The sequence below is a fragment of the Urocitellus parryii genome, chromosome 9 (assembly GCF_045843805.1).
Source record: "Urocitellus parryii isolate mUroPar1 chromosome 9, mUroPar1.hap1, whole genome shotgun sequence".
NCBI lineage: Eukaryota > Metazoa > Chordata > Mammalia > Rodentia > Sciuridae > Urocitellus > Urocitellus parryii.
In genome coordinates this window covers 108,120,633-108,135,311 of record NC_135539.1, presented here as the reverse complement: position 1 = coordinate 108,135,311, position 14,679 = coordinate 108,120,633, and the positions used below count along the sequence as shown (strand labels likewise).

Genomic DNA, 14,679 nt, shown 5'->3' with positions numbered 1-14,679 from the left:
TTAACAGATATTGTACAATGATAATCTAGGAATATCATTATGCATCCTTTCCTTAAAATTTTGTTAACCATTTATTAAAAGTTAAAAAAAGCAGCTATTTAAACCTTTAGAGTCTTAATCCATAGAAATATTCAATAACAGAATATGGTATTTGCTGCATATTAATAAATGTGTGGCTCTTGTAGTTTTTATCCATATTGGGATTTAAAAAACCCTCAGATTTAGCTATAGAGTTACATTGAACACTTCCTTTCTTTGGCTTCATTTTATATGAAGATACTAACAAATGGTAAGGGTTTTGTACAAATGGTTATATATATAGACTCAGCTATTGGTTTAACATATATGCCTTATATATGACAGTTATACAAAAATCATGGCAGTTCTCATATTTGTGCTTTTTAAAATTTTAAAAAATATTTTGGTGATGCTGGGGATTGAACCCAGGACCCTGGGATGCTAGGCAACACTGTACCACTGAGCTGTACACACAGCCCTAAGGGCAGTACTTGAGGCACAAAGCAACTTACTCTTCCTGAGCTGACATCCTGTTAACAGGGCAAAGCTGTTAAGCACAGCTGCTACTATATGTAAGAGCTCGAGTCAGCCTTCATCAGCCTTCACTGGCAATCTCTGGCCCTGGAATGTTTCTGATCTCAGAGTGGCCATATGTCTCCCTGCACCCTGAGTGCTTTTAAGATGTATTGTTAGCACAGATATCTCTTCTTGATCAATGTGTATATACACGTTTTCACACACCAGTTAGCTTTGTAGCTTTGTACTTCTATCGCACAATGTTCAAGAATGAGAGTCTGTACCCAGGCTTTCCAGCATATTTCCAAACATCTAAAGAATCTGTTTCATCACTTCTGAAAGGGAACAAGACAGTGATTCCTGAGGTCTTCTAATTGTACATCCTACAATGAGGTAAACCTACAGTTTCCACATTTGAACCACCATCTGCCTTCACCCCAATTATCTTGTTTCATTTGGCACAGAGCTACCATTTACAGCCACACACTCCACAGTAGGGACATTCTTCAAAGATCCTCCTGTGGCATTAGGAAGGCCAGATGGTAATATTTTCTGTTGGCACCTTTTTGAGGCTTAGATATTTTCTTTAGAATGTTCCAGAAAATTACCTGGTCAGCTACACCAACATGTCCTACAGTATTTCTCTGCACACTGGGGAAGGTGGCCTTGAGGTTGGACAGCACGTGGCCCCTGGTCATCTTCTCTGCGGCTGCCTGCCATGCTTTGCCTGGGAATATGTTCTGCCATATCCTTGCCAACACTGCTCTGGAGACCTGCCTCACTGCCTCCATCACACTGCCAAGGCCAGCAGGAATGATATCCAGTCAGCATGGTGCCCAGGCCCTTTACCTACCTCCTGGGTGAAGAGGTTGAAGTGGTCATCCAGGACACCTGGGGAGGCTGGGAATCATAGAGCACCCCAAGTCCCAGCTGGTGCTGCAGGGTGTTCCCACTGGGGAACCAGAGCTGCCTCATCAGCTTCACATCATACCCAGTGCCCACACCCTGCTGGCCAAGAGGCCAGCACAGGGCCTACTGTAGAGTTTTTTGTTCATTTTATTCCTAACAATTGTTAACAGGTTACAGTTTACATGATGTACAGTTCACCGACTCAAAGTGCACAGTTCAATGGCTTTTAGTATAATTACAGATACATACAACCATCATTGCTTGCTAGTTATATAATTTTTTTCCACCTCAAAAACAAATTCTACCTTTAGCTGCCCTTCTTCTTGCCCCATATCCTCCTGCCTGTTCCTTCCCCAAGCATGCAAAAATCACTATCCTGCTTTCTCTAAGTTTCCCCGTTCTGGACTTTCATATGAATGAATCGTGAAGTATGTGATCTTTTGTGACTGGCTTCTTTCCTTTGCATAATGCTTTCAAGGCTCATCCATGTTGTGTCAGTACTTAATTCCTTCTTAGGATGGAATAATATTCCTTGGTATGGATATACCATGGTTAGTTTATTCACTTATGGAAATTTAGATTCTTCCCAACCTTTGGCTATTATGAATAATATTGCTAAGGATATCTGGGTATACATTTTTAAAAAATTTTATTTATATATGACAGCAGAATGCATTATAATTCTTATTGAAATTATACATCTAGAGCACAATTTTCACATCTCTGGTTGTATACATAGTATATTCACACCAATTCATATCTTCATACATGTACTTTGGATAATAATGATCATCACATTCCACCATCATTAATAACCGCATGCCCCCTCCCTTCCCCTCCAACTCCTCTGCCCTATCTAGAGTTCATCTATTTCTCCCTGCTCCCGCTCCCTATCCTACTATGAATTGGCCTCCTCATATCAAAGAAAACATTTGGCATTTGGTTTTTTGGGATTGGCTAACTTCACTTAGCATTATCTTCTGTAACTCCATCCATTTACCTGCAAATGCCATGATTTTGTTATATTTTGTTGCTGAGTAATATTCCATTGTGTGTATGTGCCATATTTTTTTTTATCTGTTCACCTATTGAAGGGCACCTAGGTTGGTTCCACAGTTTAGCTATTGTGAATTGTGCTTCTATAAACATTGATGTGGCTGTGTCCCTGTAGTATGCTGTTTTTACGTCCTTTGGGTATAGACCAAGGAGAGGGATAGCTGGGTCAAATGGTGGTTCCATTCCCAATTTTCCAAGAAATCTCTATACTGCTTTCCATATTGGCTGGCTACACCAATTTTCATTCCCACCAGCAGTGTATGAGTTTCCCCCACATCCTTGCCAATACATTGTTGTTTGTCTTCATAATAGCTGCCATTATGACTGGAGATGAAATCTTGGAGTGGTTTTGATTTGCATTTCTATAATTGCTAGTATTGAACATTTTTTCATGTATTTGTTGATTGATTGTACATCTTCTGAGAAATGTCTGTTCAGGTCCTTGGCCCATTTATTGATTGGGTTATTTGTGTTTTTGGTATTTAGCTTTCTGAGTTCTTTATATTGGTATACATTTCTGTGTGGATCTGCTTGTGTTTCTGTTGGGTTCACACCAACGGCTGGTTTTCTGGGTCAGATGGTAACTGTGGCATTGTTGGAGGAACCACTGGACTATCTTCCAAAGCAGCTATACTGTTTTACACATCTGTATGATGGTTCTGTTTCCCCACATCTTTACCAATACTTGTTGGTCTGACTTTTGACTCTAGCCATCCTAGTGGGTATGAACTGATAGATTTTTGAAAGGAATGGGAAGAGTTTTCCCTTTCTAATAGCTTTTAACTACAACATTTTTTAAATTTTATTTTTGGTACTCCCTTGCCTATCATGTGTTTGAAAGAAACAACAACAACAAAAGATTGCTATAAGGTCCTGTTGCCTGTCAGAATAATAAAGGAGATGTCATTATTTGTTCAAGATTTTTATTGAATAAAACCCATGATGAGATACTGTTTAAAATGGGTGAGATGTGCGGGAGAAAGAGTTGGTGGAGAAGTGGGGCAGGTGATGTGCTCCTCGGGTGTCTGTCTTCTTCTGTCCCAGGAGACTGCCTCCCTTGTGGCTGGTGTTTCTAAAAATGAGCCCCTTTGCCTTTCAGGAGGACTGGCGTTGGCCCAAGTGCTCTTCTTCTATGTGAAGTACTTGGTGCTCTTTGGTGTCCCGGCTCTGCTCATGCGCCTGGATGGACTCAACCCACCGCCCCTCCCCCGCTGCGTGAGCACCATGTTCAGCTTCACCGGGATGTGGAGGTCAGTCGCATGGTTTCCAAAGTCCTTCAGGGGGTGTCTGGTGGGAGGAACCACAGCTTATTTGGCTTCAAAGAGTTTGAGTACTGTTTGCTCTTCCCCTTACTCAAGCCCCATTTGGCACTTCAGTTTCTTTGTCCCACTACTAGAGCGATGATCCAGGCTTTCTGTGCCTCTCAAAATCATCATTAAGCTCATGAAGACGAGTTTCTCACCAAGTCTGTCCGCCAGCGCACAAAAGGTTATGTTTGAAGTGATTTCTTACTAGGGGTGGGCTACTATATATTATTTTGAAAATGATATCTGTAGTTGATCTAAAATACAGTGTCTCAAGATGATAGAATAGTCAGGGTGGCTATTTGCTAGATCTGGGTGACTTGACTAAATCTTTGTTTTAGTTTTCTATCTCTTCAACAATGATAAAGATAACACCTATCCACGGGAGTTGTTTTGAAGATTATATAAGCTGATGCATTTAGAACAGCTGGCACATAGCAGATATTTACACATTAGCTTTTAGCTTTATATGTTTCCAATGCTCAGAGCAGATGGATAGAGAGGTGTTTTTTGAGTTCTTTTACTATTCTTGATTTTTATCCCATAAAGTAGGGTTGGCCTGGATGTTGTTGTTTGTTCCAGGAGATCCCTCAGCCCCACACCCCCATTGTTTGATGGATGTTTTACAGATGGACTTGCTTGTGGCTGTTTCTCTTATACTTTCAGTGTAGAACAAGTGACAGGAATGCTTTTGCAATTGCACACCTAGTGGATAAAGCTCGGGGTTGGCACTGGCTCAACCTTAGTCAGTGCCTCCTTAAAATTTGTCCTCTGAATACTTCATCGGATTCCTCTGGTCCTGGTCAGAATTTTCATTCCTATGACCTGTTCAAGTCTCAAATTTTCTATCAGGGAAGAGCTCAGTGAACATTGTCCTACCTAATGTTGCTCTTCAAAAGGAGGTGGGCTGCACTCTACAAGCTGGTTTACCATAATAACTTATTATAGATGCTGAAATTATCTGTCTCTTTCAGTGCAAAATCTAGTTTGATTTGGGGAGAGGGTTAGAAATTTCATACGGCGATTGCAGGGAATGTTAAGTAATTGCTTTGATTGGTCCTTAATTACTTCATTGAATACCAGGTTGCCCTGTTTTCATGGCAAGATTAGAGAAGGCTCTCCCTAACAAGAAGGCCATGGAATAGCTTTTTGTTTAAAAAGTGGACCTGATTGGAAGCTCCATTAACTTTCAACCTACCCATAAATGTAATTTCCTGAATCAATGGGTTGGGACCCACCATGATTTGGGGACATGACTTAAATTTTGTGAGCCTAGCACAGCTTCTGTGCCTCTGCGGTGTGCATGCCTGCGCTGATGCATTCTTGGAAAGCACATTCTCCTTGGGGACTTTTCAGTGTCCACTCGTACCATAAAACCGTGACTCTTGTAGCAGGCCTGCCTCCAGGCTCCTGATCCAGAAATACCAACCCATTGATTGTCACAGAGGCAGTTTAGACAATTGACTACGTTTTTTATACTCGGGCTGCTTGTCTTGTCCTTTGTTAATTCTTTCTGTCCCAGAAAGGCCCCTAGTTCCACATGAAGCATGGGGGAGGGGGTCGTGTCTACCAAGAGTTTTTTTTTTTAATTGTCTTGATTAGAAAGGATTCAAATAGTTTAGACTACAGGCTATTGAACCATTCTCTCCTTCATCCCAATTAAAATTTTAAGACAAAGATGGGGAAGAGAATAATAATGAAGTTACATCAGGGAGGAAGCTCTAAGTTGACCCTTTGGAGTGAACTCGTTCCGAAAGATATTTACAAGGGCAGGTGATAAAATGACCAAAGGGTGTTTCTGGGAGCTACCTGGACTCCTGTCCTAGTTTCTTTATTCTACAAGGATGTAGATTTAACCTTGTGTGGTTTTAAGTTTCTTGAAGAATTTTCTAGTTTGCCAATTATACTTACAAACACTTAGATTATTGTACACAACAACCATTTTATATTAAATGGTTGAATTTAGGAATGAAGGTTAACTGTCCCTGAGCTATAGGGAATAATGGAAGGCTCCAAAATAGTTGAATTAAAAAAAATTATTTAAGCTTTTGTGCTGTTTGCAAATGTTCCTTCATCCTTAGGAAGATGTTTATCATGTTTCATGTTCAGTATTTGCTAGCATAACCTTGACCCTGGTCCCCAGTTTTCAACTTTTCTCTTTAGCAATGCATATTTAGGGAAAACAAGTTTTGAATTGGTATGTCTATTAACAGCTAAATTCATGCTAATATTTCTGGACTATTGAGGTGTTGCCACAGACAGGAAGTGGCTCCCTCTTCCTGGATTTAGGTCCAGAAAGAATTTAATCATGAGCAGATGGGAAAGCTGGTGATCCAGATTATTCCACTAGGCCATAGAAGTCTTTATACAGTAGCACGAAGGACAGGGTGGGTGGGAAGTGGAAGCAAGAGATTTAAAACAGTCTCTGGAGATTACTTTATGATTATCTGAACTTGTAGGAAATCTATACTGAATGGAGTTTAGAACTTATGAGGAGAGATGAATTTTTAGCCCACCATGTCAGAGGCACCTTTTATGCCTCTGGACACAGTGCTGATCGATTGCACCATCTTTCAGTCCACTTAGCATTGAGAGAAGACTTGAAGCTAGCAGTTTGCCCCTTTGATAGGAATCTGAGCTCTACATCATAGAACAGATGAAATTGGCCATCAGCAGAGAGATAATCTTCCCTGACACGATAGTTCAAATTGGCCATGAGAAATTGCCATTCACCCAGATGGCCAAACCTTAAAGTTAGGACCTGATGAATCTTTTTTTTTTTTTTTTTGCCCCGCTCCTGGCTCTCTTTCATAGAATTACTGTTGAAATAGTTGCAGGCACAGCAAAGCCCTCAAGAGTATGCGTATTCCCACTTGCTTGATTTCCCCCCCCCCCCGGGGGTCACACAGACCAGAGAAATTGAGAATTTTCTGCTTTAATTTTCATGTTTTAATTTAGATGGGTTGAGATCTATAATGAGTATCTTTTTCCCAGGGTCATTAAATATGACATTGCATGTCTGAGGTTTCAAATTAGAAATCTGATCATGCCCCTCTGATTTGCTTTCTAGTTATGGAAGCAAAACTTGCAAAGTGACAGAACTTCCCATGGTGGCTGGTGAGTTATGGGTCAATTTCAATTATCCAGGAATCTTGCCCTCTGCATTTTTTGACTTGCGATGCTCTCAGGTCTTCACACGCAAACTCATGCATCACTGCTTATCACAGAAGGATCTAGGTGCTGTTTGGTGGCTGCAAGACCTTAATATATGGGGGATATCTTTAGCCTGGAAGGAGGAGGAGTCTGAACCCCCTCTTCTGTTCAGGCTCCAATTGCATGGGCTGGTAGTTCAATAGAAGAATTTAGTTTCCTAGGTTGGTTCAGGCATGTGGTAGATGATAAAAGCACTGTTAGATGCACAGCAGAGTTAGGATAAACCCAGAAGAAAGGTGAAATGGGTATTGTTCCTTTTTTTTTTTTTTTCCTTTGGTGAGACAGTCTAGTGACTAAGAACTTGCTGCTAACTACTTGGGCAACTCGTTTAAGTTCTAGGCCAATCCTTCCATTTGTAAAAAAGAGGATAATACTATTTGTCCCAGAGGTATGATAGGAGCATTAATTGAGCCTGACATGAAGTACATCCTCAGGTAGTGGCAGCTTCTCAATTTTTTTTTTTGATGGGGGAGAGTTGAAAACCTAACAAAACCAGAGGTGACTGAGAGGCCAGTCTGCTGATGGGTCAGGTTGGAGAAGTGGTGAGTTAATGGGATGGGTGAGGGAAAGCTCCATCCAGCTTGGAGCTAGAGATGTGATGATTCATAGACTACGGTGATAAATTCATGGGTTCTGCCCTCAAAAGAGGACCCAGGGTCAAGTCATTTTTGTCTCATTTTCCTCATCTGTTGAATGAGACTATGAGCAAAATCCTAGCACTAGATGGTGCCTATGCTCCCGACCGTCTTGCTGTGGCACCTGCCACAAGGCACAGGTGCCTCCACTCCCAGTACCCACATCATGGGCAGGTTGTTAACCTCCTCATGCCTCAGTTTTCCAAGATGCTAAGATGGGGCTACACATAGTATTGCTTCACTGGGTTGTAGTATTAAGAAAGATCATACACTAAAGTGCTAAATCCTGGGCAAGCATATCATCAAAGCCAAAATATTCACTAATAATTGTCATTACAGTTAAGAAAATTTTCCATAGTTTATTTAATTTCTCAGAAAAGCCTGGTAGGGTGGTTGAAGTGGGGAGAAAAGGTGGTAGTGATGGGTGATAGGTAGTATGTGAAAGATGTGGGTTTCAAAATGGAAGAATGGGGTTCCTTGTATCACCTCCTTTACCCTAAGCAGAACTCTTAAAATGACTTTGCAAGTGGTTTCCAGCTACTGGACATTTATATGACCTCTTTTTACATCTTAGTCAATGCTTTCTCATGATTCCATGTCAACAGACTCAGAAAACATTTTCCTCCTTCTAACATTTATGTTTTAACACCCCTTTCCTTTTTCTCCAAGCGCAGACTTCATAGATCAAAGTAGGAAGGAAATACCAAGTTGAGGCATATTTTATGAACCATGATTATGTTTTGCTTCCTGGAATTTATTTTTGCTTCAAAGATAGTCTGTCCTCTTCATTTTCTCTGGAAGATTTTTTAATTTTTTTTTCTAGCTCCCTTTACTGCTGATAAGCTCTTAGACTGAAAGCTTCTAGAGGAAGAAGAGTCTGACATAAGGAACAGCAGGATACCTTCATTTAGAAGGTGTCAGTCACCAGAGCGTGGTGTTTGCATAGATGTGGAGTCAGATGGCCTGGGCTTGGATCTTGCTTCCACTACTTATTAGCTAGTATCTTCTCTCCATCCTTGGTCTCCTTCTCTTTTAAGATAGGGATATTGTACTGCCTACCCCATAGAACCAACACATATGGTGCTCACACATTGCTCGACAGCGCAATAGTCACATTTCACTTACCCACATCCCACCAGATCATAAACTTTTGGAAGGCAGCCATCATGTCTCCTCCTGGATTAGCACTGTTATTCTTCCTAATTACCCTGCATTTTGTGACACTCAAGAAATCTGTGCCGAATGGATGGATGGTCACTCCTCTGAAATTTTGATCACTGGGTCTTAAGAGTAAACTTTTCAAATCTGATCTAGTAGCTGAGTGATTTCTCTCTGCAGCACGTGTTGACAAAAGACTGTAGGTGTACCATGCCATGATCACTGGTGATACTTCATCTCTTAATTTTCTCATTAAATATTGGGACAAGGTATGCCAAAATATTATGTCTACCTGCAATTTTCGTGAATGAATTTTCCGTGTAAGGAATCTAGAGTGAGGAGTGTACACCTTTCCTACTTAATGACTGTCATTATTTGATCAGGCATTGTGCTCTGTCCTAGATATCAGATGAGCAAGGAGGTTGAACACTGGAAGAAAAGAAATTCAGTTCAGACTTGGATAGGAGAGAGGAGTCTGACAGCTGTTTGTCTTTGGGGATGGGATTTTTCTGAGGGAAGTACTGAAAGGAAATGCCTTATTTTAGATGAAGATGAGAAGGTTAAATAAGAGGCTGGGAGTGAAACACACTCTCAGAACAGCCCAAACTTTAATAATAAACAATAATGATAATAATTACAGCAGCAGTAAACACCATGCAGATGTTCTGCAGGTCAATTCTAAGGTTTTTTTTGTATTCAAAGCATTTAATCCTCACAACACTCCTGTGAAGTAGGTGCTGTTATTGTTTCCACCTTACAAATGGTGAAACTGGGTCAGAGGGTATCCTTAAGTCACATATCGAGTAAGTAGCAGATCTGGGCTTTGAATTCAAGCATGACTCCAGAGTCTAGGCTCTTAGTCGCTCCCTTTTAGTGTCTTTCTAGTGGACTGAAGCACAGTCCTCCCTATCTGGAATGTGAGGCTTGTATGATAGGATCTAGAACTCGGGGGACCTGGGAGTGATGTAAGCTTAGGTACTAATACCTAAAAATTATACGTCAGAGTGATAGAAGAAGGATGTGGTGGGCAGTGAGTTGGTCTGTATTCACCAATGGACCTAGGAGAAAGGGAGTATTCATTTTATTTCTATATTTTTAATTCTTTTTAGATATATATGACAGTATATTTTGACATTATACATACATGGAATATCATTTATTCTAATTAGGGTCCCATTTTTGTGGTTATACATGATGTAGAGTACACTGGTCATGGATTAATGTATGAATTTAGGAATGTTGTGTCCTGTTCATTCTGGTCTTTCCTATTTCCATCCCCTTTCCCTTTATTCCCCTTTGTCTAATCCAGTGAACTTCTATTCTCCCCCACCTCCCTTAGAGTGTGTTAGCTTCCACATATCGGAGAACATTTGGCCTTAGGTTTTTTGGGATTGGCTTATTTCACTTAGTGTGCTAGTCTTCAGTTTCACTCATTTATTAGCAAATGTTCTTTATGGCTAATATTCAATTGTGTATATATGCCACATCTTCTTATCCATTCATCTGTTGAAAGGCACCTAGGTGGGTTCCATTCCTTATCGATTGAGAATTCAGCTGCTATAAACATTGATGTGGCCACCTCACTATAGTATGCTGATTTTTAAGTCCTTTGGGTATATACCAAGAGTGGGATGATAACTGGGTCAAATGGTGTTTCCATTCCAATATTTATGAGGAATATTTCAGGTGGGTACACTAATTTGCAGTCCTACCAGCAATATGAGTGTACCTTTCCCCTTACATCTTGCCAGTATTGTTAATGTATTCTTGATAATTGCTGTTCTGATTGGAGTGAGATAGAATCTCAGTGTAGTTGTAATTTGAATTTCTCTAATTGCTAGAGATTTTGAATATTTTTTCATATGTGTTGACCATTCTATTCTGTGAAGTGCCTGTTCAGTTCCTTTGCTCATTTGCTGACTGGGTTATTTATTTTTTTTGGTGTTACAGTCTTTGAGTTCTTTGTATATCCTGGAGATTAATGCTCTACTGGGAGTATCCATTTTAACCTGAGACACGGGGTGAGTGGTGTGGGGTCAGCTATGTCTTCTGCTCTTACATGACCCCCTTACATTACAAATGACAATCCAGTCAACCTGGTGGAGGTGGGAGGAGGGGACTTTGACATTTATTGGACTAGATTGCTCCTTTCTGCATCTCCTCTGCCATCCCCCTTACCCACTGCCACCTGACTATCCTTGTGCTGCTCTCTTCCTTCATCTCACTTCAGGCTGGGTCAGGTCCTCTTTGCCAATGAGGGAGGAGAATTGCCCTGTGTGTGCTAATCTTCAGGCTTCTCCCTGTCCTTCCCAACACTCCCACCCTAGCACCATCCTACTTCTAGTTCTGACCCTCCTTTGAGTAGTATTGCTCTTTGCCTCACCTTAATTTCTGAGAAATTAAGAATATTTTGATATACCAATCAAATGGACTTCTTGGTTGCAGTCATGTCTTTTCCTGAATAATTTCTTTGATAAGTTGAGAAAGTGCTTCTACATTCCATCTGAAGCATATTTTTGGGGTGTGTGTGTGTGTGTGTGTGTGTGTGTGTGTATGGCTATAATTCACAATTTGGGGATCCATAAGCTACTGAAAAAGTTTTCGTTGTGTTTTGTGTTTTAGATTGTTAGACTTCTCATCATAGGATCCCTACTACCTAGCATGGGGCCTGACACCCAGTAGGCACTCAACAGATAGTTCCTAAATGAAGGAACAGATGATTTCCTACTATGCACAGTCTCTTGAAGAGATAAAAATCTGGTTTAGGTATGAAATATGGGTCTAATGACTTATTTCCAGGGGTTGCCTTGCCATCCTAACTGCATTTAGTATAAAATGCCATCTGTTGTCACATCATCTATTTCCAATGTTGATTTAGGACTTCCTGGGTCCATCCCCTGAAAGAATGTATTCTTGGTTTGTCCTTCAAAATGTGAATTGTTCCCTTTTTTTATGCATTGAAAGACTCATCAGCATTGGAATCCAAGAAGGGTGGTTGTTGGTGTGGAGTTTTTTTTTTTTTTTTTTTTTTTTGGCTATACTACCAGGAGCCAGGCTTTGAGGTGTTCAGACTGGGTGGAGGCCACTGAACCCGGGGCATCATGCATGTTAGGCAAGCACTCTACCACTGAGCTACATCTCCAGCCCCGGATTTGTGGTTTTTTAATTGAGTCTAGTGGAAGAAAGTGGGTCTGAGAGATAGTGGAGAATGTGGCTTGGTTTGGGCCCGCACTTTCTCTCTACATTGGCCTCCCTCAAGTTATTACCCACTGTGCAGACCCTTTTGAATCTTAGCCAGGCCCTGGGTGACTATCCATGTGCTGCTCACCTTGCCACTTGTGTGTTCACCTTGCCATTTGTCATGGTGTCATGGTTTTCTGGGCCTCATCTCGCTACCTTTCATGCAGGAAATCCTCAGGCTCTTTCTGGTCCCAGGATTGCTGAGGGAGACTCAGCAATGCCAGTGAGGCTTCATATTTTACTTTGTGTGATAGTTATTTATTATGATGTGGCAGTCTGTTTTCTGGTACTACGATAAAAAATTGGTGTCTGGGTACTTTATAAAGAAAAAGGGTTTGTTTAGCTCATTTTTGGAGCCTGAAAGTCCAAGGTTGGACATGGCTATTGATTTGGACTCTGGTGAGGGCCATATGATAACATGGCCATAATGGTGACAGGAGATTTGTAGACAAGATCATATGGCAAGACAGGAAGTCAAAGAACCCACTCATGCAGGAACTAATCAGGGTTCCGTCAGAATGACATCTTCCAAGGTCAGTACCGCTAATAACCTAGCCACCTCCGACTGGGCCCCACCTTTAAAAGGTTCCACCACTTCTCAGCATTACCAGGCTTTCAGCACATGAAACTTTGAGGGACACATTCAAGCCACAGTAGCACCTTGTGCTGTTGTAGAGTGTTCTACAAGGTGCTCCCTGCTTGAGTTCTTACTTCCACTTATACAATAGACTTCTCTTTTAGGACGTCATGGGTTTAGTTGAGGGGAGGGGAAGTTAGACTATGTGTCTCTTCCATCTCTTTCAATATCTTCCCACTCTCCTCTATGTCACAGGGGCAGGTTTTCTTTTTCCTCTTCCAATATTCTCTTATGACATTATTTCCTATGAGAAGAAGCCTTGTGGCCCAGCTTTCTTGGTGAGAATGGGACCTTCATTTTGTAATGTGGAGAAAATTACTTTGAGAGTTGACTGATTTGATTCTGGGTATGGGAGCAACCAGACAACCACCAAGAACTAGGGATTGTTGAGAACAGAACATTGTTTTAATTTAAAATTCCCTGTTATTTATTCTTGTGTAATGGTATTAAGTGAAGATTTAGATGTCGTTATTAATAGAAACCAGAGACACTAAGTAAGACATTCTAGGTCACATCACTAGTGACTGAGCTATACTTGAGTACTAGCTGCACTCAAGTACTAATCTTCTTAGAAAGGTTTTGATGCATAGATGCATTTGCTCATAAATAGTACATGAAACTTCAAATATTCAGTAGCACCGTGGGGGAGTAGTTCTCATCTTCCTGTTAAGCCAAGAAGAGAGGCACAAGTTTTTGGTGTCGTCTCCTTTGTAAGTCCTGAGAATGTGGCCCATTTAGCTTCAGCCATGTTTGCTTTGTGTTGCTACTGCAGAGTGACCTGCCACTTAGGCAGGTAGATGGGAATAAAGAGGCTCTAAGTGGCAATAGTATATATTTGTACAATAGCAAAATTCTCTGATACTGCTTCTCTGTCCAACTGCTTCCTAATGAGCAAGATTAATACTTTGTCCTCTAAGAACTGTAAACTGTGGTTAACCTGCAGGGTAAAAGTTTAGAGTAATTGTCGGGTATTTCCAAGCATGACAACCAATCTATTTATTTACTTACTTGACATTATACATAAACCTGGCTATGATGGGCCATTCCAAGTTCTTCCCACTCACCTCACATAAGGGTAGTAGAGAACAGGTCTGCATTCCTCAGTCCTGCCCATGCAATTCTTTGTACATCTCCACGACTTTGCTGTAGGCCTTCTGGTACTGTGGGGGGCTCTTTATAGAACCTTCTATCAGGCAAAACATCTCTGAACTTTTGGAGGCCAGGAATTGTATTTGACATTTTGTGTTAACATAGTCATTGGGTGTGCATTAGCAAGTGCCTTGCATTAGATCTTTGCAATTCCAAAAAACAGTCTTGGGAACAGCCTCTCCTGGGTGCTCCTTAGAAACCCAGGACTTTGGGCCCCACCCCAGACCTACTGAATCAGGTTTTTGACAAGATCACCTTAGAGCCTCTCCTCCTTGATCTGCCATAGCTCAGGATGGTGGCTTTAAGTGGTACAAATACATATGAATATTCAACATCTTAAGACACATAGATGCCAGGGACTAGAGCCTGAATGGGGACTTTGGCTGACTTTCCGAAGGTATAGGTCCATAATAGGACCGAAAAGGTGGGCTAGTTCCAAGGCAGGGACGGCACTGGAAGGTAGCTCTTTTGGAGAAGACAAGGAGTTGGGGGAGCCAGGCTTTGAGGTGCTCAGACTGGATGGAAACCACTGACACATAACCACAAAACTGAGGAAAATTGAGTTGTCCATATGACGTGTTTGTCCTCCAACTTCTTTTCCTACATGCGACTTCTCTGCCTTCTTTCCTCTGTTGTTCCCCTAGACTTGTTCCTCACATGTAAGAAGCTGACAGGTGAGGGGCTCTACCACGTAGGAAGGAATGCCCGAGCCGCTCCTGGTGGGTGGCAGAGTCTTGCAGACAACCCTCTATAGACTTAGGAGGGTTGCCTTCCTGCTCCCCACTACAGGGAGGGATATCGTTCCCTGTGAGACTGTTTACATAGAAGAGCTGACCCATCACAC

General features: G+C 41.4%; 1 protein-coding gene across 3 annotated transcripts in view; it reads left to right on the top strand.

Moving 5' to 3' along the window:
* Hhat (hedgehog acyltransferase) overlaps nucleotides 1-14,679 on the top strand; it is a 297,519-nt gene that overhangs the window by 106,293 nt on the left and 176,547 nt on the right. For all 3 annotated transcript variants that reach the window (XM_077802805.1, XM_077802804.1, XM_077802803.1), the window contains one exon: nucleotides 3,599-3,749. In XM_077802805.1, coding sequence (XP_077658931.1) covers nucleotides 3,599-3,749 — 151 coding nt within the window. The remainder of the gene's footprint in view (nucleotides 1-3,598; nucleotides 3,750-14,679) is intronic.